General features: G+C 36.4%; 2 protein-coding genes and 2 long non-coding RNA genes across 4 annotated transcripts in view; 2 read left to right on the forward strand and 2 right to left on the reverse strand.

Annotated features, from left to right (window-relative positions):
• Nucleotides 1-27,255, reverse strand: part of LOC106097546 (mucin-3A) — a 326,173-nt gene that overhangs the window by 291,164 nt on the left and 7,754 nt on the right. The gene's annotated exons all lie outside the window — the stretch shown is intronic.
• LOC112842536 (uncharacterized) lies at nt 872-4,682 on the forward strand. Its single transcript, XR_003214347.1, has 3 exons — nt 872-1,272; nt 2,956-3,047; nt 4,477-4,682. It is a non-coding gene; the product is annotated as an uncharacterized LOC112842536 (long non-coding RNA).
• LOC109194802 (uncharacterized) lies at nt 4,680-26,559 on the reverse strand. Its single transcript, XM_025899290.1, has 7 exons — nt 25,903-26,559; nt 7,005-7,316; nt 5,974-6,081; nt 5,797-5,877; nt 5,587-5,615; nt 5,288-5,356; nt 4,680-5,192 (listed from the first exon to the last, which is right to left on the reverse strand). The coding sequence occupies exons 1-7, from the start codon at nt 26,021-26,023 to the stop codon at nt 5,070-5,072; spliced, it is 843 nt and encodes a 280-aa protein (XP_025755075.1). The 5' UTR covers nt 26,024-26,559; the 3' UTR covers nt 4,680-5,069.
• On the forward strand, nt 8,268-9,327 carry LOC112842530 (uncharacterized). Its single transcript, XR_003214340.1, has 3 exons — nt 8,268-8,350; nt 8,590-8,725; nt 8,802-9,327. It is a non-coding gene; the product is annotated as an uncharacterized LOC112842530 (long non-coding RNA).

Consider the following 27,255-nt stretch of genomic DNA (forward strand, 5'->3'; position numbering starts at 1 on the left):
CATTCTAGCAGCAGCTAGATAAGAACACAGATGAGATGTGTTAGTGGTCAGAGACCTGCTGCTTCCTCATTGCACCTCTGAAGTCATTTATTTCTGAGAAGTGAAGGGGAAGTCTGAGAATGTGGGTACAACAGCAGCTCTGGAGCTTTCATGATGACCAGATGAACCTAAAACAGATAAATGGTTAACACATCGATGAGGATTAGACTGACGTGTCTTTAGGTTTACCATCATTTTCAACACATAGCAGATCATTTTATCTTGTTTTTTTGATGTAATTTGAATTAATAGGCACTAATGCTGCTGCAAAACAAGCAATAATATTATTACATATATTTTCTGTTTATCTTTGGTTCAGTGTTATTATCATACAGCCAATACAAAGTGACATAATTAAAGAGAAAATTAAAAAAAATTGTAATATGGAGTATAAGATCAGTTACTGTCACTTTTACACACATTTAGTAGTAATCTCTCCACAGTTAAACCATCACTGTGGGAAGATCACTACTGTCATGGTTCATGTGTTTGTATTAATCCTAATATAGTGCAGTGTTAATTTATTTATATCAGCAAGTAAAACACTTCCATTGGTGTGTCATGTGTGGGTCTGTACATTTAATATGTCACCTGACAACAATGCTGTCATTTCCTGTTTCTTTTAAAAGAGTGATTTAAAAACCTTTTAAATAGATTTAATGAGTAAATATGCACTTGTGATGGACCGAGTTGAAAAACAGGAGGAGTCCCAGGAATTATTAGAAAAAATATAATTTCCATTTATTTAACCCCCACAAATTATATTTACAAAAGTAATAAATGTTGAGCTCATAAAAGAGGTCAAAGAAACAAAACTGAACTCGGGCAAAGACTACAAACTTAACAAACCAAATGACTGCTCAAACAAACATAATTGACCTAAACATGAAATGACACACAGGGGTATATATAATGGCTGATCAGACCATTGTGACACATGAGGGGTGACAAACAAACACAATCATAAATCACAAAACAATGCAGTACATTCTAATTTGTTAATAAAGTAAACACTAAAGAAGAAAATCAAAACCATCAAACCCTAAACCCAAATATTTAATTAAATACAAATACTTTGTTTTTAAAGTAAAGAAAACATATTCTCCCCTTTAGCAGGAAGTGGTGGTGTGGTCCAATTATCCCTCTTTTGCATATAATGGTTTCAAACCCTGGCTACCATCTTTTGTCCAGCAACTCCCAGGGATGATGGCGGTAAGAAAGAAAAAGACAAAGGTTAGTCAAAAATCAAAATAATGAAGTGGTGTGAATACATAAGTAAACTAAATGTGCGCGCTTACAAATAGAACAAATGTATCCCAATCAATAAAGTTATTGGAAACTAAAGTGTGTTACTATGTTCAAATGAAAATACAAGAGTTACTGACTTTAGAGTGTGGCCACGGGTTTGGCCATCACAGTACTAGACCTCATATCACTGGCCAAAATCTGTAGATGACACTTACAGAACTAAACTAGAAGCAGGTTCTCTCCAGTAAGTTTCTGCGCGACTGTGGTTGTTTCAGGTTTACTCAAAACTTTTTGTTTATGATTTAAATTTTTCCTCACACCCCCTTTTTAGTACTTTTAGCAATTACTAAATAGTTGCATTTACCTGAAGAAAAAAGTAATTATGTTCATATTTCTGGACGGAAATGAACACAAAAGACGGACTGACTCGTTAAAAAGTCTTTATTTCTACTGATGAAATGTCCAAAATACAAAGTCCACTAAAAGAATAAACAGAGTTCAAAACCAACTGTGAAATCACAGGCAAGATAAGAAACATTAAGGTAAAGAGTGAAAGAAAGACAACACTACTTATAAACGAGAGTATCATAATTACAGGAAGTGAACACGGCTGGTTGATGAAATGTAAGTGAAACTAATCAAAGACAATTTAATTAGTAAAACTAAACACAAAGACAATAAAACAGGAAGTGAGAACCATAACTAAATGTGGGAACAGACACATGAATGAACCTAACATAAGAAAATTGGCACAAGAAGATGTGACAGGAAACTCTAAGGGAACAAATTCAAGAGTAAAACTGAGACTAAACTATAACAAGAACTAAAGTCCAAAATACTCAATATTATGTTTATATAATGAATAAAGGCAGCAAACAAGACACATAATAAACTACTGTAAACTGTGTCATTCAGTAACACAGATCATATTTACAGTGCACATACAGGTATATTTATACTAGAAAGTTTAGTATGGACTAAAAAAGCTCAGACTGTTGACATCAGAGCCCTTAAAACAGTCACTGCTACTTGAGGAGTTTGGTTAATAACAACTACAACTACAGCTAAAACAAACTAATCAAACTGTAGAAAGTAAATCAACCAACTGCAGAGACTGTTTGAGTTTACTTAACTGAGACGCTACATGTTGTAACAGCTGAGATGAAGTTTAATTAAAGCGCTCTGTGAAGGCATCAAATTAAAGATGAATATTTAGCTCTAATAATGTGCTTAAACTAAACAACAGTAATTTTCTTTTTTAAAAACATGACGGTGATGTGTATAACTTTATACCAAATAAATTTTTCAAAGGGAAGAAAAAGGAAGTTACTCTATCAAACAAACATTCATCAGCATCAAGGAAAAACAGCACGCGACCTTTCATTAGCAACATACTGTTTCTTTGGTTTGTCCGTGGTGGAAGAGAGGTCGCTGGGATGAGTGGGAACTCCAGTGGGAAAGGAGGAAGCTTTGACAGTGATGTAAGTCACACTGTCGCCACCATCATCATCATCATCATCATCACCACCAGGAAACTATAAATAAATATTATGTGTTATTAAATACATAAACCTGGCAGGAGCTTTAAAATCACAAGCTTCCTGCTAACATCATCTCTGTAAATATCAAAATCATTCCTGGGTTTTATTCTTGGTTTTCTTTGTGAAGCTAATAGAGACGTACGAAACACCATCATCATCTTCATTCTTCACAGTGAAGACAACATAATGACTGCTCAGTAATATGTGGATTTATAACAGGTGAGTTTCACATTTATTTAAGCAAATTCATTTTCAGCTTATCCTCATCACATCATGGTTCCTGCCTCTTCTCTGTTGACCTAAACATAACACTTTGCACTGGTAGTATGGTGTGATCTTACCGTCTCCTGACTGGTTCCTGGACCAGGCTCAGTGTCTGCAGGGTTTAAACTCAGTCACTGCAAAACTTTTGTGACCAAAGTAGTCATCAGAGTCATCTCGCAAGAAAAAACATCAGCTGCAAATGAAAAATAAAGATGTAACACTTGTGATAATAATGCAGTTTATTAATTGAATGTGTTTCTATGTACACTTACCTTTAAACTGAAGCATCGGTATCAGTAATGAAGACATTTGAATCCATGTGAATGCAGCCATCGTGCTTTCAGTGTAATCTCACTTTGACCAATGAGACAGTCTCAGAGATGAATACAGCATCAACTTCCTGCTCACTTCCTCATAGTGACATCACTCCTTGTGCTGAATGAATTCAGTTCATTACTTTTAAGCTTCCTTACTTCCTTCACTCTCTTGACATGGATATTAAATGAATGAAAAAAACACGTCAAAATGCTTTAGGTTGATATTTAGTGCATTTTGCAGACTCCCTTATAACGCCTTTAAAGGACTGTACAACAGTGGAAAATGATCAATAATAGAATAGAGGAAGTTAAATGTGTGAAGATAATTAGTTGACATGTGTCTATTATTGCAGCTCTTGTTCACGGTTTATTTTTGAAAACAGTTTTCATGGTGATGCTTGTCCACACGTGAAAGAGATCAAAACTCTTTACACCATTGCAGATCACTTTGTTTTATTTGTTCATTTTTAATAGGTTTACCCTGCCTCTCGCCCTATTTTGTTTTTTTTTTCTCTTTATTTTTAGTTCATTCTTATTATAATACAGGCAACACAAAGAGAAGTAGTTGCAGAAAATACTGAAGTTGTAATATGGAGCATAACATCGGTCTGTATTTATCTTTTGAACTGAGCTCAAAGCTCAAGAAGTACAAAGGAGGAGAGATAAAAATTAAAATACATAGATGACAAAATTAAAACAACCAGTGATTTTGATCTGTCTGTTGCATTTAATTGTAAAATTAAAAATCAGAAACTGGAGCTTTAAGAAAAATAAAAGAAAACAAGTGTGAATCTTAATCTGTGCTCAATTATTCTTAATGCAGCTGTAGTTTCATAATAATTTCAGATTGCAGCATTCAGTTTTTTTCCTGATCTTTGGGACCGGAAAAACAGATGCAGTGGGACTGTCAGACCACTGCATCTGACAATGCGCTCGAAGCTCAAAACGCAAATATACTGATTATGCAGAGTAACAGAAATAGTAAAATATTTCTGTTTTACCTCAGACACACAGTTACACGCTGCTCTGACTCAGTTGACTCTGAAATGATTTCATTGCCTTCTCAGATGAAGCCCCAGCTCTGCTAACAAGCGCTCAAACTGCCTCACTGACATCCTGGAATGTGGATGAATATGATGCAGCTCCGAGTTGTGGATAAAACCACGAAATTCTCCCTGCTGCTGCCTGCGTGTGAGAACTGGATGAACCCAGACTCTCCATTTCTTCCATTTGTTGTTTAAAAACATGCAGACGAGCTCATCATCACTTCATTTTTTTCACATTGCATTTTTTAAGATTACTTTTTTGCAACAACCTATCGTGCTTGGTGTGTAATTTAATACTGTCATAGATGATGATGAGAATATGTTTAAGGCATTAAAAAAAATTTAAAATTAAGGAATGGGAAGATTTAGATCTACTAATGTGCTTAAGAAAACAACAGCTAAGTTATTTACTTAAAAACATCTCACATGACTTAATTCAGAAGCTAAATAAACTACCTTGTCTGTACTGACTTGAGTTAAGCTTTCAAAAAAGTGCTTACCTATATATTACACACAAATATTACATTTTAATTTAAAAAATGTAAAGAAATTTACAATTGAAACATTGATGCAGCATCAAGAAAAACAACATGCAGCCTTTCATGACCAACATACTATGTCTTTGGTTTGTTGATGGTGGAATAGAGGTCGCTGGAATCAGCGGAAACTCCAGCACGTGGAGAGAAAGTTTTCACAGTGCTGTAGGTCACAGTCTCACCATCATCATCGGCGCGGGGCTGTAAGAAAACATCGCAAAATTTTCTTAAAGACAAGAACTTTGAAAAGTCTGAACTTACTACTGACATCATTTCTATGAATATCTAAATCTTACCCGGTCTTTACTCTTGGTTTTCTTTGTGAAGCTGATGGAGGCGTAGGAAACTTCATCATCGGCTTCAGCCTGCACAGTGAAGACAACATTATGACTGCTCAGTAATATAAATTTAACCTGAAGAAAACTTAAATGACTACAGGAGGAACTGATTTAACTTATTTGCCAGCTGAAGTTATGTCGCTGGTTTTTCCCTTTATCCTTTTCACTTTATGAACTGAAGTCAAAACTAAAGGTGTAAAATGATTCTGTTATGGAGCAAAAAAAGGGCATTGGAGTATTTGAAGATTTGAACTCACAGTGTTGTCGCTCTGTTGTGTTTTGTTTTCTGAAGAAGGGAAAACAATTCTTTAACTTCCCCATTAAAAATCAATGGGTTTTTTTCTGTTTTTAAAAATCATAATCTACAGAAATGAAAAACAAAACTGTATTCAACCAGATATTTATTTTAAATATTAAAACTTTCTTATTTCCATTTGTGATCAACTTTAATCTGTGAGTCTTCTCACCTTTAGTTTTCTTCCATATGAGGATCACCGCAACTAACAGTGCTGCTAAACTCACAGGAACGATGATAAACCATGACTGATCTGAAAATGTTATTAATATAAGTTAAACATAATCCTGAATTTTCCCACAAAGATTCAACTGTCAGTCTGACATTCACAGAGAAATTCAGTCACTACCTCCTGGATTATTTGATGTCCCTTCTGACGTTGTTGTTGTTGTGGATTTTCTTGTTGATGATGTTTTTGTGGTAAACTCCACTGTTGTTGATTTTGTTGTTGCCGGCTCTTCACACAAAGAAATGCAAAAACAACATTAAAGACACCAACAGTAAAAAAAGACTTGAAAAAGTTAACAACATCTCAACAAATACAGAAAATCTGAAAATGATCAAAAACATTTTGGCTTCAAATTTCTGTTCAGTACAAAAACCAAAGATTTCAAATCTAATAAATACAGTCGGTTTTCTAACATGTAGAGATGACGGTTGATGTGTTTTTGGACTGTGGAGTTTCAGGCTGCAGTATTTATTTAAAAATACAAAATCAAATATTCTAAATAAACACCAGCAATGAAAATGTTAATAATCAACTAAATGTGTTCAAAAATATATTAGTAATAAAATTTCATTTTATCTTTCATAGAACCTAAACTGTCGATACAGATTTTTAAAAAACAGAGTGATTCAGTCACTACCGTCTGGTTGAATATTTGATGTTGTTGTCAGCGATGCCTTTACTTCCTCTTTTGTTGTCCACATATTTGTTATTGTTAATGTTGGTTTAATTGTTGATTTGGTTGTCGTTTTCACATCTTCACACAAAGAAATGCAATAACAACATTAAAGACACCAACAATAAGAAAAGACTTGAAAGTAAGTGAACAACAACAGAGAGGAAACAGTGGTGAGATGTTTAACAGTCTAACAAGTCTCATTTTTGATGATGTCTCATGTCTGAGGATATATTCTCTTTATCTTCATACAGCCACTCAACTGTGAGTCTACAGTGTTCATATGTCAACACAGAGCTGTTCAAGATGCTTTATCATTGTTCTCATGTACATACACTGGTGAAGATGGAGATATTGTAAGAGAAAAGCAACAATAGAAAAATGAACTTCATCACTGTGATCATAATTATTGTGGTGTTTCAGTTTGTTGTTCTAACAGGACAGTTTGAGCTGAAAACATTAAGATGTAAATACTCACTGTTAATAACAGACAGATGAATCATAAAGTCTGGACCTTCTTGTGATCCTGTTGGTGTTTTGAACTGTCTGCAGGTGTAACGACCAACATCCTGATCTGTGACCTTCTTTATAACCAGAGAACAGTCTGCAGAAAGACTCAGTCTGTCTGATTTAGCTTTGACTTGTTTTTTCTGCCCAAGGTTAAAGAGTTCTACTGAGCTGCTTGAATCACTGAAGAGCCAGGTAGTACTGATACAGTTATGCTGACCTTGTATCACATTTTTACAAGGCAGAGTAACATCATGTCCACGTTGATGTTGCTCAGTTGTTCCTGTTGAGAAAAAGAGAGAGAGAAATGTGAAACATCAAATATGTTATGAACATGAGTGTTATGTTTATAATGTGAAGTTTGTTTTAAATACAACACAAGTTTAAGTTTCAACTTTAGTTTCCAAGAGTCAGCTAACGTCAAAAAGTACATCATGACTGTCTCAGTTAAAGGAAGAATAAAGAACACTAGGAACACTTGTGATAATAATGCAGTTTATTAATTGAATGTGTTTCTATGTACACTTACCTTTAAACTGAAGCATCAGTATCAGTAATGAAGACATTTGAATCCATGTGAATGCAGCCATCGTGCTTCTCTGTCTCTCTCAGTCTCTGTTCTTGCTCTCAGAGATGAACACAGCATCAACTTCCTGCTCACTTCCTCATAGTGACATCAGTCTCTTTGTCTCCCCTGTGTCCAGAGGAATTAATTTATTTAAGTCAGCTTGATAACCTCCCTCTCTCTCTTATTGTAGATATTAAATGACTGAACAACTTTTAAACATTTTTACTTTTAGACTTCATGCGATTTGCATGAAAACTTGTCAACCTTTTCGAAGGACTGTACAGAAGTTTAAGATATCTTGATCAAAAATAGGAGAGAGGAAGTTAAAGGTGTGAAGACTGTTAGTAGAGATAAGTGTTTGCAGTACTTTGGCTCTTCTGTGTATATGGTTTATTATTAGAAAATAGTCTCATGATGATGTTTGTAGACACACATGAAAAGAGGTCAAAAGTCAGAAAACTCTTTATGCAACAGAAACTCTGTTGATGTCAACAACAAAACATGGTCACTGCTACAGTGATCATTAGCATTACCATTAGCAGCTATAACCCAGGAGAAATGCATTACTGCCCTGATACAGTGTGGCTCTTCGTTTCTTCTCATAAGTGAGGGGGAAGTGAGAACATGGGTACAACAGCAGCAGAGCTCAGAGTTTAATCCTGAAGATAAAAGAACAGGAAGTCAAACTGGAGACAATAATAACCACCAGCTTGTCCTGTGGTCTGAGGTTCAAGGATGATGTGTGTGAGGTATCAGAGCTCCAAAAATCTAATGATACTGATCACAGTTTTTTTTTCTGTTTATTCATTATTTAGTCTTCTTATCATACAGCCAAAATGAAGAGAAATAGTTATAGAAAACATTAAAATTGTAATCTGGTGAATAACGTTAGTTACTGTTGTCAGGGTTCCTGTCATGGTCTCCGTGTCTCCGTGGCTGACCTAGGTTCCAGGCCACATGTTGTTTTGAGTTTGTCTCTCTCTCTCAGAGAGCTGAAAGCTCAGCTGGGCTCCCGCCCTTGGCCCACACACCTGCTGTGAATCCACCTGATTACCGGGACTCCTGGGCTGCTATTTAAGCTGAGGGCTCAGAAGGCGTCTTTGCTGGATCGTTGAGTTATTCTCGTCAGTACAGCCCCGATAAACTCTGTTTCTTGTGTTGTTTCTCAGTTTATGCTAACCGCGGCTCTCCTGTACATAGGTTCCTGGACTCGTCCTTATCCCTGATCTGCTTCCCTGGCAGCGTGGAGTGGAGTGGAGTGAGAGTGAGAGTGCTGAAGACAAGTACCAAAGAAGCGAATGAGCAGAGCGTGTTTGGACTTTCTTCCCTTTTCCCCAGGACCACTGAATATCCCTGCCCTGTACACTGTATATACTTTCACGTGGTGTGTTTGTAAATAAACTTGTGATTGCAATTCTAGTTCAGCTGGTCTACGCCTGAGTCCGTTTCCGCCTGCGTGACAGTTCCTGGGTCGTTGATCCAGTGTTTTCAGTTTGTTTTTGTTCTCTGAGTATTTTCCACATGTTCACATTTGCTGTTTTATTATGTTATCCATCTGTCTGTGTGCATTATGTTCTGTTCCACTTCCTACGTATCATTAGATTAAGTTCAGCTGTGTACTCACAGGTCTCTAGTCATCATCATTAGCCAGTGTATTTACAGTTTTTCTCGATTGCTTAAACACTATAACCAATCTTGTGAACCCAAATTTCAAAACCATAATGCCACTTTCAAAAAAGCACACCCATTTCCTTGAACTATAAACACTTTGCACCTGCTTTAACACATGAGTCAGATGTGGTGAACTGTTACTGCAAAACTCTACACACAAATTTGTCAGTGCTTACACCATGTGGTCACTTAGAAAGCACTAGCAGTCAATAATGTTAATTCACATCAGCACAGCTTTAGTTCAACTAGCACACAATTAACAAAGTGGAAACACTAGGAGTCAAAATGTATCACACACCAGTAAGAAACTTTAATGGATAAATAAAAGGGCCAAAGTCAACTCATTCAGGTTTGAAACAATGGATCCAAAGACATGAAAAGGAAGAGGTCGAGGAGGAGGAGAAGGTCTAGGACACCAGGGAGGAGTAGGTAGAGATGGAGGAACATAATTGGCCATTGGGCTATTGTAAATGTTCCTGGTCACCGTGGAGAAAATGTCACTATGTGCGCAGCCATCAGCCAACGAGGGCTACTCCACCGCCATGCCATTCTTGGACACTATAACACTATGCTCCTCCTTCCTTTTCTTGATTGTCTGAGACAACATATGTCCAGCAGGACTACAGGGAACCAGCACAGCCAGAGCAGCCTCACTACATTGTTGTTTGGGATAACGTCAGCTTCCATTGTGCTGCTATGGTTCATGACTGGTTTACCAATAACCCAAGGTTGTCTAACATGTTTCTGCCTGCATACTCTCCCTTTCTAAACCCGATAGAGGAGTAATTTGTGGCATGGCGGTGGAAAGTGTGCGACAGAGAACCTTATGTCCATGTGCACCTCTTCCAGGCCGTGGAGAACGCCTGTCTAGACATATCAGTAGATGCATGCCAGGGGTGGATCAGGCATGCAAGAGGATTTTAACCCCGCTGCCTGGCTAGCGCCAATATACCCTGTGATGTGGATGAGATTCTCTGGCCTGACTCAGACCAAAGACAGGATGCTGAGGTGGAATAATGTTTCTGGTGTGTGTTGTACTGTATGCTACATGAATAAGAATGTGCCACTGTGTATACATTGGTTGCGTCTTTTGTGTTCATCACGTGAAAAGGTTTTTGAGGGGAAGAACCACAAGCAACATAACTTGCCAGTTTTGTAAATGTTGTTTTACATTTATTGCACCAATGTGTACGACTATGGTGTCGTGTGTGTGTTTTTGAGGTCTTGTGTGTGATGTCTGTGGGCAAAGTTTGGTTTTTCAGTGAATGGTTTTGAGTGTAGAGCTTCATTTTGACCTGACAATACAATGTTTGGGAAATTGGGTGAGACATTATGGATTTGTGTTTATTGTTTGGGGAATACGAGGCATAGTTTCAAGAAATGTGTTTAAGCAATCGAGGCAAATGTAAAAGAAGTGAGAAAGGTGAAACCCATTTTTATCTGGTGTAAGACCAGGGAGGCAAACACAGAGCAAACAAACATTTTTTGTTATTTCTGATTTAGTCTGATTATAACACACCCAAAAGAAATATTTTCAGATAATAATAATGTTAACACATTAAAAGAAATTTAAACACCATTAGATAACCTGTTATTCTGATAGCTGGTCTTCCTAACTTCACTCAGTAAATTCAAAAATAAAACAGCTTTCTTATCTGAGCCTTCCTGAAAATATTTGATTGTTTAGAGAGCTGTATAAACTGCCTTATAAACAAAGACTGAAGCAAGCATACAAAAGAATATGTTCTTCATTACTTCCCTCATGCAGAACTAATAAAGTGTCCTTTCTCCACCCTCATCTGCCCCGCCTATTTTTCCTGCACCAGTAGGTGACATTATTGAACTGAAAAACAGGGGACATGAACTACAGACACCATGACTTTATCTCAGTGTGTTACCTTAAACTGCACAACAAAGAATACAAAAGAAAAAAGAAAGAAAGGAAAAATATGTGAATTTTACTGTATGTATTTGTTTATTCCTGCATCCCTTCATTGGCTTTCAGTGAGATTCAGAATCCACTTTAAAATTCTGTTATTAACGTATAAGGCTCTACATGGACAGGCCCCTGCTTATATAGCAGAGCTTCTTACAACTTTTCAATGCAGTCGGCCTCTGATCATCAGGTCTCTAACTGTCCCTGATTTTGAAACCAGAGGTGATGCTTTGAGGTTGTAGCGCCCAAACTGTGGAAGTCTTCCTCAGTCAATCAGGTTGGCTGACTCTGTTATTGTTTTAATCCATTCACTTTATTTGTAACCATAGTTTTAAACCATACATGCATCTATGTGTGTATATTGGATGAATGTCTGTCTGTATGGCTGATTATGTGTGTGTTTATGTTTCTGTATGTTTTAACATGTACACTGACCTTCAATGTGCAGCTTTTATTTGAACTGTGAAGCTTTAACTCTGTGTTTTGAAAAGTGCTCTATAAATAAAGTTATTATTGTTATAATAAATTAAACTGCACATGAAAACAAGTTTTGGCTTCTAAATATGAGAATAAATCAAAACTTAAATGTTTTAAACAGCAGTGGATTCATGTCTGTGCTGAGTTGATGATGTCATTGATCAGTGGAGTCTGACAGAAGCAGAAGACTCTCCAATGTTTTCATAGTTCATAAAGTCTGAACCTTCTTGTTGTCCTGTTGCTGTTTTGAACTGTCTGCAGGTGTAACGACCAACATCCTGATCTGTGACCTTCTTTATAACCAGAGAACAGTCTGCAGAAAGACTCAGTCTGTCTGATTTAGCTTTGACTTCTTTAGTCTGTCAAAGTTCAAAGATTGATACTGAGCTGTTTGATTCACTAAAGATCAGGTAGTACTGTTACAGTTATGCTGACCTTCTATCACGTTATAAAGAAATATATGAATATGAGTGTTGTGTTTATAATGTGAAGTTTATTATAAATACAACACAAGTTTAATTTTCACCTTGAGTTTCCAAGAGTCAGTCAAGTCAAAAAGTTAATCATGTCTCTCTCAGTCTCTGTTCTTGCTCTCACGTTCACAAATGAGACTCAGAGATGAATACAGCATCAACTTCCTGCTCACTTCCTCATAGTGACATCACTCCTTTTTTCTCCTCTTGCTAAATTAATTCAGTTCATAGTGTTTAAGCAGCCACATCTTCCTCTCTCTCTTAATGTAGATATTAAATGACTAAAAACTTTGTAAAACTTTTCAGTATCTTCTGTAATTAATTTATTTTGCAGACTTTCCTGCAGGATTGCAGAACAGTGTAAAATGTTTTGATCAACAGAAGAAAAGAGAAGTTAAATGTGTGAAGACTGTTAGATGAAGTGTTTGGATTAATGCAGCTCTTTTGTACATTTGGTTTATTATTAGAAAACAGTGTTCATGGTGATGTTTGTCTGCACACATGAAAAGAGGTCAAAATTCAAACTTATTACACATCAGAATTTGAGTCGTGATGTTCGCAATGATGACACTGCAGCAGTGACAGCTGTTAGCAGCTAGATGAGATGTGTTAGTGGTCTGAGACCTGATTGTTCCTCTTTACACCTCTGAAGTCATTTTTTTCTGATAAGTGAAGAGGAAGTGTTTAGCATTCACTAACAAAATTCAAACTGTACTTACCAAGAAGCTGGAAAGCCAGTCAGCACAGCACAATAAGAAAGTTAGCCTGTTAGCATCAGAGCCCTTGAACAGCATCTACAACTTGAGGATTTTGGTTCACACTAATCTTTAAAACTAAGCGTGCACAATCAGACATGTTATCATCAGTGTTATTCTTTTATTTTTATGTTTTTAAAGTGTCTGAAAGCTGAAATTGAGTGCAGCACACCGGCACTGCGTAGCCAAGTATGAACAAACTGTGGATTAATAGAGAGGACACCGAAGTTAGCGTCTTGCTCAGGCCGGAGCTCATTTACTTCTGAGCTGCGCATGCACGGAGCCTATAGCTGGAGTCTCTCTGGTTGTTCCACAGCAGTGCAAGATCACCATCTACTGGCATAATGAGATATAACCCTGGTCTGGCAACGCATAACAATGTCAAAATAAGTCACAATAATAAACAAAAAATAAGGGGGTATTGGTTTTCTTACAAAAATAAACATGTAGCCTTTTCCAACCTGCTACACTGTACATAAATTTATATTACACCCAACATTAAATCATATGATATTACTTTAAAAGGAACAAAAAGGAAGTTACTCTATGATTCAAACATTGATGCAGCATCCAGAAAAACAATAGGAAACATTTTATGAGTAACATCCTATTTCTTTGGTTGCAGGTTAAATCAACAGACAGGTACACAGGTGCGTAGTCACTTAAATCTATTGCCCCAATTTCACAAGTGGTTTTTCTTTTTTTTTTTTGTCTTTCCCAAATATTATAAAATAATCTGTTCTCGTATATAAAGAATGGGGTGAAGAACAATCCCTTTGATAGGGATGTAAGTTTCTCCATATATCAATTAGACCAACCTCCTCAAATAATGTATTAATTTTCTTAATTAATGTCCATGCATCCTGTGCTTTTTCATTAGAAATATCTAGTTTTTGTTGTACATGTATATTTAAATATCCTCCACAAATTAGAAGACCTACTGTCTCTGATATCATCATATCTATGATTTTCTTGAGGAAATAAATTTCACTTCCGCTCTTTATGTCTTTAAGACATTCCTGCAGTTTAACTAACTGGTGTGTGTTATCCAGTGTTTCATCATCCGAGCGACATACGATGTGCTGCCTTCCCCAATAAATCTGCAGCTTTGGTTTGGAAAGGACCCATCCTGCCCCCTGTGTACAGTCCCAGCCACACTCAAGCACATCTTGGTTGGTTGTAGGACTAGCCTTACTCAGGGCAGATACACATGGAGACACAACCAGGTCCTCAGTTGTCTAGCTGAGAAAGTTAAGTGCAAAAGAAAATCCATCAAGGCTCAACCTTTCACGAACCAAGAGGAGCGTCAGTTTTCATCAGCATTTGTCCGGGAGGGGGACAAGTCGAGGACAAGCCCCTCAACCCCGGACCTGGGCCCGCTGAAGATCAGGGATTGGCAGATGCAAGTGGACGTGGGTCAGAGGCTAATTTTTCCCACAGAGATTGTAACAACTACTCTGCAACCAGACCTCGTCCTTTGACGAGGACCTCCCAAAAACTTGCGTACGTCTTTGAGCTGACAGTACCATGGGAGGAAGCAATTGAGGAAGCATTTGAGCGTAAGAAGCTGCGGTATGCCAACTTGGCAGCTGAGGCAGAGGACAGAAGCTGGAAGATCAAGGTGCGCCCAGTGGAAGTGGGGTGCAGGGGCTTTGTTGCCAGTACAACAGCAAAACTGCTTGGAGAGATTGGGATCAGAGGACAGACACAACGGCAGGCTATAAGAGAATAAGCTAACACTGCTGAGAGGACCAGTCACTGGCTATGGCTAAAAAGGGCTGACATCACTTGGGCAGCTAAGGCAGTCAGCTAACCGCGAGACACATGCCCAGGATTGATCGAGTCGTGGTGGGCCTGCCTCAGCAGGGGGCGTCAAAAGGGTAAAACCTAACATTAGAAATTTGCTGGTTGACTGCTACAGCTGTCTCAGGGCCTCCTGGGGACTGTGCAGGAAATCTCATGGTAGTGAAACCAAAAGGAGGAACGAAAGAAAAGAAAAGAAAGATATTCCTCTCTTCTTCCCTTTTCTGGGAGGCAGTGGGGAGGTAGAGCATACAGCCCGATCCAGCGGGGAGGTGTGGGAAGCCAGATCAGGCGCCCCCCTTCTGGCTCTCCTCTCTGCTCTCTCCTATCTTGTCCCTTTTGTCTTACTTTTCTCACCTTTTCTATTCCTTTGAAGAAGTGAGGCTCCTTAAATGTCATAGAGGAAAGTTTACTGCTCAGTTGCAGTGAATAGATAGAATAAACTGTAGAAAACTAGAGTTGGGTGTCATCTGCATAGCAGTAAAAATGTATGCTATGTCTTCTGATGATACTGCCTAAAGGAAGGATGTATAATGTAAACAGAATTGGTCCTAGCACTGAACCATGTGGAACTTCAGTGTGTGAAGTGAACTCTGCATTTACATGAGCAAATTGGAGTCTATTAGATAGATGTGATACAAACCACTGCAAGGCAGTACCTGTAATGCTCTAATTATTCTAATAGAAATTTATGGTCGACAGTATCGAACGCAGCACTGAGGTCTAACAGACAAGCACAGAGATGAGTCCACTGTCAGAGGCCATAAGAAGATCATTTGTAACCTTCACTAAAGCTGTTTCTGTGCTGTGATGAGCTCTGAAACCTGACTGAAACTCTTCAAATAAGCCATTCCTCTGCAGATGATCTGTTAGCTGTTTGACAACTACTCTTTCAAGGATTTTTGATATGAAAGAAAGGTTGGAGATTGGCCTATAATTAGCTAAGACAGCTGGGTCTAGAGATGGCTTTTTAAGCAACGGTTTAACTACAGCCAGCTTGAAGGCCTGTGGTACATAGCTGATTATTAGAGATAGGTTGATCATATTTAAGATTGAAACAATAATTAATGGCAGGACTTTTTTGAGCAGTCTTGTAGGAATGGGGTCTAAAAGACACGTTGATGGTTTGGAGGATCTTTCTGAAGTTAACTCAGAAAGATCAATTGGAGAAAAAGAGTCTAAATGAATATCAATGATACTCAAAGTAGCTGTAGATAATGTCACATCTGTGAGATGATTATGAGTAATTTTTTCTCTAATGGTTAAAATTTTATTTGTGAAGCAGCTCATGAATCAATCAATCATTACTAGTTAACGTTAAAGGAATGGTTAGCTCAACAATGCTTTGACTGTCAGCCTGGCTACAGTGCTGAAGAGAAACCGAGAGTTGTTCTTATTTTCTTCAATCAAGGATGAATAGTAAGATGCTTTAGCTTTACAGACGGCTTTCTTATGAAGCAGTTTCTTATAAAGGCTTTCTTATAAAGCACCTTATAAAGCAGCAAACTATCATCATCCCAACATTCATGCCACATACAGAAAAACAACTTGTAACCTTGCATGAGCAACATCCCATTTCTTTGGTTTGTTAATGGTGGAATAGAGGTCACTGGGATCAGTGGAAACTTCAGAGGTAGAGGAGGAAGCTTTCACAGTGATGTAAGTCACAGTGTTGCCATCATCATCATCATCAAATGACTATAAGAAAACATTATTTGTCATTAAAACCTTCCTTTCGTGTTCGGGTAAAATCTGACCGATTTACAACTTAAAACACTCATAAATATTGTGTTTTACATCTGATTGCCTCAAGGCCTTATGACATCCTCCACACTATGAACTTGAACATATAAAAGTGATGATCACCTCTTTCATTGAATTTTGAGAGTATTAATCATCCTTGTTACATCTGTGGTGTTCCCGGTTGAAAGTGACCGAAATACAAAATGAATGGGAATCCACTCATTCACATTCAGCTTTATTGATGGATTTGCAACAGTTAAAAATAGGTGAAAAACATTTGTTTTGCAAAACTCTAAATTAGCTGATCACAATAAAAGAAACACAATAAAACAGCATATTTTATATATGTGCAAAACACCAAAATGAACACGTCTGTCGATATAATGATAAATAATCAGGTCACAGTTTACTCATCAGCCTGATAGCAGTTGGAAAATGGCTCTGTATCCTCCTCATGTGACAGAGGCTTTAACATCCAGCAGGCTGACAACAATACTCCATCAGCTTTTTGCTATTGAGGGGTAAAAAATTGTTCTTTTACCACGCATCATAAGCATCCTGCTGCACTCTCTCCTTTCTCATCTGTCCAACAGTTCTGTAGCCTCTGCACCAGTAGGTGGCAGTGTTGCACTGAAAAACAAAGGTTTATGAATTTATTTGTTAGGACATGACAGAGAGAGGCCATGACAGTAGCTCAGTGTGTTATCTGTAATTGTAGATTAAAAAAATTCATTTGAATAACACTTCCATGTGCTCACCTTTAGTTTTTGTCTATGCATAAAGAAAGGTGACACCTGATTTTGGTACTCAAAAAAAACGAAAAAAGAAAAAACAAAACTGGCATTGAAACATTTAAAATGAAAATGAAAAGGAACCAGTGACTGAATAAAAGTCTTTTTTTCTTGGTTTCTGTTAAAATCAGTTTACATTTGCAGTTTTTTTTCTTATAAGTTATGTTTTGTCTTTTTTTCTCTCTGCTTTTTTACCTTCAATCAGCTTTTATTTGCTCTGTCTTGTTCTCATTCTCACTGGACTGGTTTAAAGAAGTTCACTCTTAACCAGCTTATTAGTTATTCAAGCATTCTGCAGGATGCAGATTATATGAAAATTACAACCAGGACTCAGCCATGAAGCTCCGCCTCCCAGCACACACCAGAACAGTGACACAGGGTTGAAACTGAACAGCAGAGCTCACGTAACATCTGCTTCTATCTTTTTAAATTCAGCAAAAAGAGAGAAAAAAGTTCAGTACAAATAGATCTGCTCAAACTAGTTTAAGGTTTAATACTGAAGATGAAAGAACAGGAAGTCAAACTGGAGAGAATAATCGAGACTAGCTTGTAGTCTATTGTGGTTCAGGTGTGTGAGGAGTCAGAGAGAAACAGAGCAAGAAAACAAACACGAAAAAAAAACTTTAAAAAAAAAAATTCAAGTCATTTAAGTCTTTTACAGCCAAAACAAAGACAAATGGGTAAAGATAACATAAAAGTTATGAAATTGAAAACAACATTGGTTACTGTGTCACAAATAAACATAAAGAGTAAAACAATCAAATACATCAAAATAAATTTAAAGAGCAACAAAGCTGGCCTCCCCCTTCATGTCTGAAGCAGTTTACTTTGTCATAACCTGACTTCTCAGTCAACCTCCTGAATGCAACATTCCCAGTCTGAGAGTCTTTTCTTTATGTAACTGGATAAACTGTTTCAGACACACAGAGTTTAAGTTATTTTTAACTAGCTAACTAACTGCACATGAAAAAGATTTTGATTCTTAATATGTGATAAAAGCAAAATGTAAATGTTTTAAACATCAGTGGATTCATTTCTGTGATCAGTTGATGTTGAAGTTGTTGGTCAGTGGAGTCTGACAGAAGCAGAAGAGTCTCCAATGTTTTCATAGTTCACTGTACCTTCATCTTCATTAGTATCCACCTGTGGAAAACAACATAACACACCTTAGATTATCTCTCGTATTCATACATTATGATACGTTTTTTCTGATATTTTCCATTTTATGTTAATATTTTTGTTACATTTTTGAGATTTCTAAAGATAATGCAGTAGGTTCAATAATGTTACATGTTTGGAATGGTTATTTTTGGAAAATCAAACATTCCCCCCTTTTTTATTATTGTGACCTGTTCTATACCTCATTATGTCAGTAGATGGAGCTCTTCAAGCCCTTCAGCTCAGAAATTTAGTAAACAATTAAGCAAATACAAGTAAACGGCAATAAATTACAGGTAATAATAAAATATACTACTAACTCTTTTACGCTACGTCCACACCTACACGGGTATTTTTGAAAACTCAGCTATTTCTATGCGTTTGGGCTTTTCGTCAACACGTAAACGGCGTTGCGAGTCACCGAAAACGGAGATTATTTAAAACTCCTTTTTTGCGTTTATGTGTGGACACAGAGTTCGTCACGCAACGACAAAGGTATGTGCCTCTTTTCACGTCACGCTGTGCGCCACGTTATTGTTTACATGAGATGAATTGCAGAATAGCAGATAGAGACAAAATACTGTTAATCTGACTATCTTCAGGTTTTACACGCTTACATACACACGCAGTTACTGTCCCTCCATTTAGAAAGGCAGAGGCATCACGGTGTAATTATTTTATGTGTAGTTGTTTTTTTTCCTGTGTAATAATATTCAACATTGCTGTCAATACATTTTTCAAAAAATCCCTCTCTGCGCAAAATGGGTTCAAAAACAAAAACAGCTGTGGGATACTGTTTGTCCGTGATTTGAACCGGGGGAACAAATTACGGCAGGATCAGCCTGATATTATTTGTATCCCACTGTAACTTTACTGCATAAAGAGCTAACATGTCCAAAATGTCAGGAGTAGTTATTACAAGAAGTGTTTGTGAACTAAAAATCTACATTGCTGGATACTGTTTGTCCGTGCACTTGTGCAGGTGAAGCCAAAGGGAAGATATGCTTCACCATATTTTCTAGTTTTTGGCTTGGAAGGAAGTTGGTTTGAAAACATATTCAGCGATGCTTCATCTCCTGCTTTGCGTTTGTGTGGGAGCCCCATCAAAAACCTGTCCATTATGCTAGCAGTGTCCAAGCATTCTTTTTTCTTTTTTTTTTCTTTTCATACCGCCCCCCCTGCAATGGCTCTGTGCCCCCCTAGGGGGCGGGCCCCACACTTTGGGAACCTCTGGGTTAAATTATCTGAATTCATTTACATTTTTTTTTTTTTTTGGTTTGGTAAGAATGCTTTAAATAACTTTATTTACTGTTGTTAGTGAAATGTATTTTTATTTGGAGAATAATTGGGATCAATTTGATTTGTACTGTCTATATGAGTGAATGACTGAATTGTAGCTCAGAAATAAAAGAGCCCCGGCCTGAGCAAGACACTAGCTTCGGTGTCCTCTCTATTAATCCACAGTTTTTATATGAAGGGCTTTGCAGTGCTCCCTAGTCTGTGTGACGCTTGCTGTCGGTCCAGATTTCCCCCTAACAGTAACAAAAATTATAGAGTAAATTGAGTGTTCAGACTCACAGTGTTTTCTTCAGTCTGTGTTTTGTTTCCTGAAATGACAAAAAAAAAATGCATACAGCAAACAGTAAAACTCAAAGCTTTTTATGTATAAAGTTTCATCTGTGATGTTCTCACCTTTAGTTTTTGTCCACATGTTGACTGTAACAGCAGATATTAAGAGTGCTGCTAAACCCACAGACACAAAGATGCATCTCAACAAATACAGAAAATCTGAAAATGATTAAAAACATTTTGGCTTCAACTTTTTGTTGAGTGCGAAACTCAAAAGATTTCAAATGTGATAAAAACAGTCAGTTTTCTAACATGTAGTGATAAGGTTTGAGTGTTTTTTTAGACTGTGGAGTTTCTACAGTATTTATTCTTATAAGTTAAACGTAATACTGAATTTTCCCACAAAGATTCAACTGTCAGTCTGACATTCACAGAGAAATTCAGTCACTACCTCCTGTTGGATTATTTGATGTCTCTTCTAACGGTGTTGATGTTGTGGATTTTCTAGTTTTTGTGGTAAACTCCACTGTTGTTGATTTTGTTGTTGCCGGCTCTTCACCTAAAGAAATACAATAACAACATTAAAGACAGCAACAGTAAGAAAAGACTTGAAAGTAAGTGAACAACAACAGAGAGGAAACAGTGGTGAGATGTTTAACAGTCTAACAAGTCTCATTTTTGATGATGTCTCATGTCTGAGGATATGTTCTCTTTATCTTCATACAGACACTCAACTGTGAGTCTACAGTGTTCATATGTCAACACAGAGCTGTTCAAGATGCTTTATCATTGTTCTCATGTACATACACTGGTGAAGATGGAGATATTGTAAGAGAAAAGCAACAATAGAAAAATGAACTTCATCACTGTGATCATAATTATTGTGGTGTTTCAGTTTGTTGTTCTAACAGGACAGTTTGAGCTGAAAACATTAAGATGTAAATACTCACTGTTAATAACAGACAGATGAATCATAAAGTCTGGACCTTCTTGTGATCCTGTTGGTGTTTTGAACTGTCTGCAGGTGTAACGACCAACATCCTGATCTGTGACCTTCTTTATAACCAGAGAACAGTCTGCAGAAACACTCAGTCTGTCTGATTTAGGTTTGGCTTCTTTATTCTGCCCAAGTTCAAAGAGTGATACTGTGCTGCTTGAATCACTGAAGAGCCAGTGAGTACTGTTACAGTTATGCTGACCTTCTATCACATTTTTACAAGGCAGAGTAACATCATGTCCACGTCCAGCTGTGACAGTTTGAACAGTTTGATGTTGCTCAGTTGTTCCTGTTGAGAAAAAGAGAGAAAAAAAAATGTGAAATATTAAATATGTTATGAATATGAGTGTTATGTTTATAATGTCACATTTATTTTAAATACCACATAGGTTTATCATTCAACTTTAGTTTTTAAGAGTCAGCTCAAGTCAAAAAGTTAATCATGACTGTCTCAGTTAAAGGAAGAATAAAGAAGTAACACCTGTGATAATAATGCAGTTTATTAATTGAATGTGTTTCTATGTACACTTACCTTTAAACTGAAGCATCAGTATCAGTAATGAAGACATTTGAATCCATGTGAATGCAGCCATCGTGCTTCTCTGTCTCTCTCAGTCTCTGTTCTTGCTCTCACGTTCACAAATGAGACAGTCTCAGAGATGAATACAGCATCAACTTCCTGCTCACTTCCTCATAGTGACATCACTCCTTTTTTCTCCTCTTACTGAATTAATCCAGTTCATAGTGTTTAAGCATCTATATCTGTATCTCCCTCTCTCTTAATGTTGATATCAAATGATTAAAAGTGTTTTAAATATTTAAGACCTTTTATATTTAATCTTTAATTATATATATATATATTTTTACATTTCATAGTTACCAAGTTCAATTTGTAGCATTCTAGCAGCAGCCTGATAAGAACACAGATGAGATGTGTTAGTGGTCAGAGACCTGCTGCTTCCTCATTGCACCTCTGAAGTCATTTATTTCTTAGAAGTGAAGGGGAAGTGTGAGAATGTGGGTACAACAGCAGCTCTGGAGCTTTCATGATGACCAGATGAACCTAAAACAGATAAATGGTTAATACATCGATGAGGATTAGACTGAAGTTTCTTTAGGTTTCCCATCATTTTCAACACATAGCAGATCATTTTATCTTGTTTTTTTGATGTAATTTAAATAATAGGCACTAATTCTGCTGCAAAACAAGCAATAATATTATTACATATATTTTCTGTTTATCTTTGGTTCAGTGTTATTATCATACAGCCAATACAAAGCGACATAATTAAAGATAAAATTAAAAAAATTGTAATATGGAGTATAAGATCAGTTACTGTCACTTTTACACACATTTAGTAGTAATCTCTCCACAGTTAAACCATCACTGTGGGACGATCACTACTGTCATGGTTCATGTGTTTGTATTAATCCTAATATAGTGCAGTGTTAATTTATTTATATCAGCAAGTAAAATACTTGCAGTGGTGTGTCATGTGTGGGTCTGTACATTTAATATGTCACCTGACAACAATGTTGTCATTTCCTGTTTCTTTTAAAAGAGTGATTTAAAAACCTTTTAAATATATTTAATGAGTAAATATGCACTAGACCTCATATCACTGGCCAAAATCTGTAGATGACACTTACAGAACTAAACTAGAAGCAGGTTCTCTCCAGTAAGTTTCTGTGCGACTGTGGTTGTTTCAGGTTTATTCAAAACTTTTTGTTTATGATTTAAATTTTTTCTCACACCCCCTTTTTAGTACTTTTAGCAGTTACTGAATAGTTGCATTTACCTGAAGAAAAAAGTAATTATGTTCATATTTCTGGACAGAAATGAACACAAAAGACGGACTGACTCGTTAAAAAGCCTTTATTTCTACTGATGAAATGTCCAAAATACAAAGTCCACTGATAGAATAAACAGAGTTCAAAACCAACTGGGAAATCACACATAAGAGACATTAAGGCAAAGAGTGAAAGAAAGACAACACTACTTATAAACGAGAGTATCATAATTACAGGAAGTGAACACGGCTGGTCAATTTAATTAGTAAAACTAAACACAAAGACAATAAACTGGTTAAAAAGTTACCTAACGGGTCGGGAACAATATGTTAGTATAGGGCATTACCATTCAGAGAAACTTGGTATTACATGTGGTGTTCCCCAAGGGTCAGTGTTGGGACCAAAACTTTTCAATGTTTACATAAATGATATTTTTGATGTTTCTCAAGTACTTAAGCTCATACTGTTCGCAGATGATACTAACATATTTTTCAGTAGCGATGATTATACCGATCTTGTAATGACCGTAAACAGGGAGCTAAAATTAATTAAAAAATGGATGGATATAAATAAATTATCATTAAATATAAATAAAACTAAGGCAATGTTTTTTGGTAATTTAAAATATAATATAGAATTACCAATTACTATAGAAGGTGTACCCATTGATAATGTGAGTGAAAACAAATTTTTGGGAGTCATAATTGATAACAAAATTTCATGGAAACCCCACGTCAGACACATAAAAACCAAAATTTCCAGAAGCCTCGCAGTTTTGAATAAAGTGAAACCATACCTTGATAAAGATGCACTTCGTACTCTGTACTGTACTCTGGTTCTTCCATATTTTACATATTGTGTGGAAGTGTGGGGAAACACATATAAAAACACAACTAATCCATTAGTCACAGTACAGAAACGAGCACTGCGTATTATTCACAAGGCTGGTTATCTAGATCATACTCACAAACTCTTTCTTCAGGCAAAGTTACTTAAATTCCAGGATCTGGTTAATTACAATACATCCATAATTTTATACAAAGCCTTTAATAAACTTCTACCTGCAAATTTACAATCTATATTTGAAATTCGAGAAAGGGCTTATAATGTGAGAGGCTTTGGACAATTCAAATTACCCAGAACTCGAACAACCCGTAAAGGTTTTTGTGTGTCTGTATGTGGTGTGAAAATCTGGAACAGTCTGAGTTTACAACTGAAACAATGCAAAAATATTCATAGATTTAAATTTCTCTACAAACAGTTGGTCTGGTCACAGTATAATCAATGATGGTGTTAGTGTGCTCTGAAATGTCTGTTCTCTTACCATTGCTGGTATGGATTCAAAAAAAAAAAAAAAAAAAAAAGTTTGTGTGTATGTATGTGTGTATATATATGTACATGTGTGTGTAGATATATATGTATGTATGTATATGTATGTGTGTTTGTTACTTGTAATTATTATTGCCTGTTACCTGTGGTAACGCAATTTATAATTAATATATTCTGTATTCAGTTATGAAGGTTCTATTTGTTTTGCTTGGGCGTAGCTGCGGGAAGTTTATTGTTTCTGTTGATAAGTGAATATAGGGGTGGGATTTAATAAGATTTCTTCATCCCACTCCTTTTCAGGTACATTTTGTTGTTTGTTTTTGTTTTTTGTGCACTTTATGTTCAACTTTATTGTTGTGCCTGAAATGAACAAATTAAAAAAAAAAAAAAAAAAATAAAACAGGAAGTGAGAACCATAACTAAATGTGGGAACAGACACATGAATGAACTTAACATAAGAAAATTGGCACAAGAAGATGTGACAGGAAACTCTAAGGGAACAAATTCAAGAGTAAAACTGAGACTAAACTATAACAAGAACTAAAGTCCAAAATACTCAATATTATGTTTATATAATGAATAAAGGCAGCAAACAAGACACATAATAAACTACTGTAAACTGTGTCATTCAGTAACACAGATCATATTTACAGTGCACATACAGGTATATTTATACTAGAAAGTTTAGTATGGACTAAAAAAGCTCAGACTGTTGGCATCAGAGCCCTTAAAACAGTCACTGCTATTTGAGGAGTTTGGTTAATAACAACTACAACTACAACTAAAACAAACTAATCAAACTGTAGAAAGTAAATCAACCAACTGCAGAGACTGTTTGAGTTTACTGAACTGAGACGCTACATGTTGTAACAGCTGAGATGAAGTTTAATCAAAGCGCTCTGTGAAGGCATCAAATTAAAGATGAATATTTAGCGCTAATAATGTGCTTAAACTAAACAACAGTAATTTTCTTTTTAAAAAACATGACAGGTGATGTGTATAACTTTATACCAAATATATTTTTCAAAGGGAAGAAAAAGGAAGTTACTCTATCAAACAAACATTCATCAGCATCAAGGAAAAACCGCGCACGACCTTTCATTAGCAACATACTGTTTCTTTGGTTTGTCCGTGGTGGAAGAGAGGTCACTGGGATGAGTGGGAACTTCAGTGGGAAAGGAGGAAGCTTTCACAATGATGTAAGTCACACTGTCGCCACCACCACCATCATCATCATCATCATCATCATCATCACCACCAGGAAACTATAAATAAATATTGTGTGTTATTAAATACATAAACCTGGCAGGAGCTTTAAAATCACAAGCTTCCTGCTAACATCATCTCTGTAAATATCAAAATCATTCCTGGGTTTTATTCTTGGTTTTCTTTGTGAAGCTGATAGAGACGTACGAAACACCATCATCATCTTCATTCTTCACAGTGAAGACAACATAATGACTGCTCAGTAATATGTGGATTTATAACAGGTGAGTTTCACATTTATTTAAGCAAATTCATTTTCAGCTTATGCTCATCACATCATGGTTCCTGCCTCTTCTCTGTTGACCGAAACATAACACTTTGAACTGGTAGTATGGTGTGATCTTACCGTCTCCTGATTGGTTCCTGGACCAGACTCAGTGTCTGCAGGGTTTAAACTCAGTCACTGCAAAACTTTTGTGACCAAAGTAGTCATCAGAGTCATCTCGCAAGAAAAAACATCAGCTGCAAATGAAAAATAAAGATGTAACACTTGTGATAATAATGCAGTTTATTAATTGAATTTGTTTTCTATGTACACTTACCTTTAAACTGAAGCATCAGTATCAGTAATGAAGGCATTTGAATCCATGTGAATGCAGCCATCGTGCTTTCAGTGTAATCTGACTTTGACCAATGAGACAGTCTCAGAGATGAATACAGCATCAACTTCCTGCTCACTTCCTCATAGTGACATCACTCCTTATGCTGAATGAATTCAGTTCATTGCTTTTAAGCTTCCTTACTTCCTTCATTCTCTTGACATGGATATTAAATGAGTGAAAAAAACACATCAAAATGCTTTAGGTTGATATTTAGTGCATTTTGCAGACTCCCTTATAACGCCTTTAAAGGACTGTACAACAGTGGAAAATGATCAATAATAGAATAGAGGAAGTTAAATGTGTGAAGATAATTAGTTGACATGTGTCTATTATTGCAGCTCTTGTTGACAGTTTATTTTTGAAAACAGTTTTCATGGTGATGCTTGTCCACACGTGAAAGAGATCAAAACTCTTTACACCATTGCAGATCACTTTGTTTTATTTGTTCATTTTTAATAGGTTTACCCTGCCTCTCGCCCTATTTTGTTTTTTTTCTCTTTATTTTTAGTTCATTCTTATTATAATTCAGGCAACACAAAGAGAAGTAGTTGCAGAAAATACTGAAGTTGTAATATGGAGGATAACATCGGTCTGTAATTATCTTTTGAAATGAGCTCAAAGCTCAAGAAGTACAAAGAAGGAGAGATAAAAATTAAATATAGAGATGAAAAAATTAAAACAACCAGTGATTTTGTTCTGTGTGCTGCATTTAATTGTAAAATTAAAAATCAGAAACTGGAGCTTTAAGAAAAATAAAAGTAAAAGGTGTGAATCTTAATCTGTGCTCAATTATTCTTAATTCAGCTGTAGTTTTATAATAATTTCAGTTTGAAGCATTCAGTTTTTGGAAACAAGCTCGATTTTTTTTTCCTGATTTTTGTGAACGGATAAACGGATGTGATCACTATACTGATTATGCAGACTTACAGAAATAGTCAAATATTTCTGTTTTACCTCAGACACACAGCTACACGCTGCTCTGACTCAGTTGACTCTGAAATGATTTCATTGCCTTCTCAGATGAAGCCCCAGCTCTGCTAACAAGCGCTCAAACTGCCTCACTGACATCCTGGAATGTGGATGAATATGATGCAGCTTCGAGTTGTGGATAAAAACTACGAAAATCTCCCTGCTGCTGCCTGCGTGTGAGAACTGGATGAACCCAGACTCTCCATTTCTTCCTTTTGTTGTTTAAAAACATGCAGACGAGCTCATCATCACTTCATTTTTTTCACATTGCTTTTTTTAAGATGACTTTTTCGCAACAACCTATCGTGTTTGGTGTGTAATGTA

Source organism: Oreochromis niloticus, linkage group LG15, assembly GCF_001858045.2.
Source record: "Oreochromis niloticus isolate F11D_XX linkage group LG15, O_niloticus_UMD_NMBU, whole genome shotgun sequence".
Lineage (NCBI taxonomy): Eukaryota > Metazoa > Chordata > Actinopteri > Cichliformes > Cichlidae > Oreochromis > Oreochromis niloticus.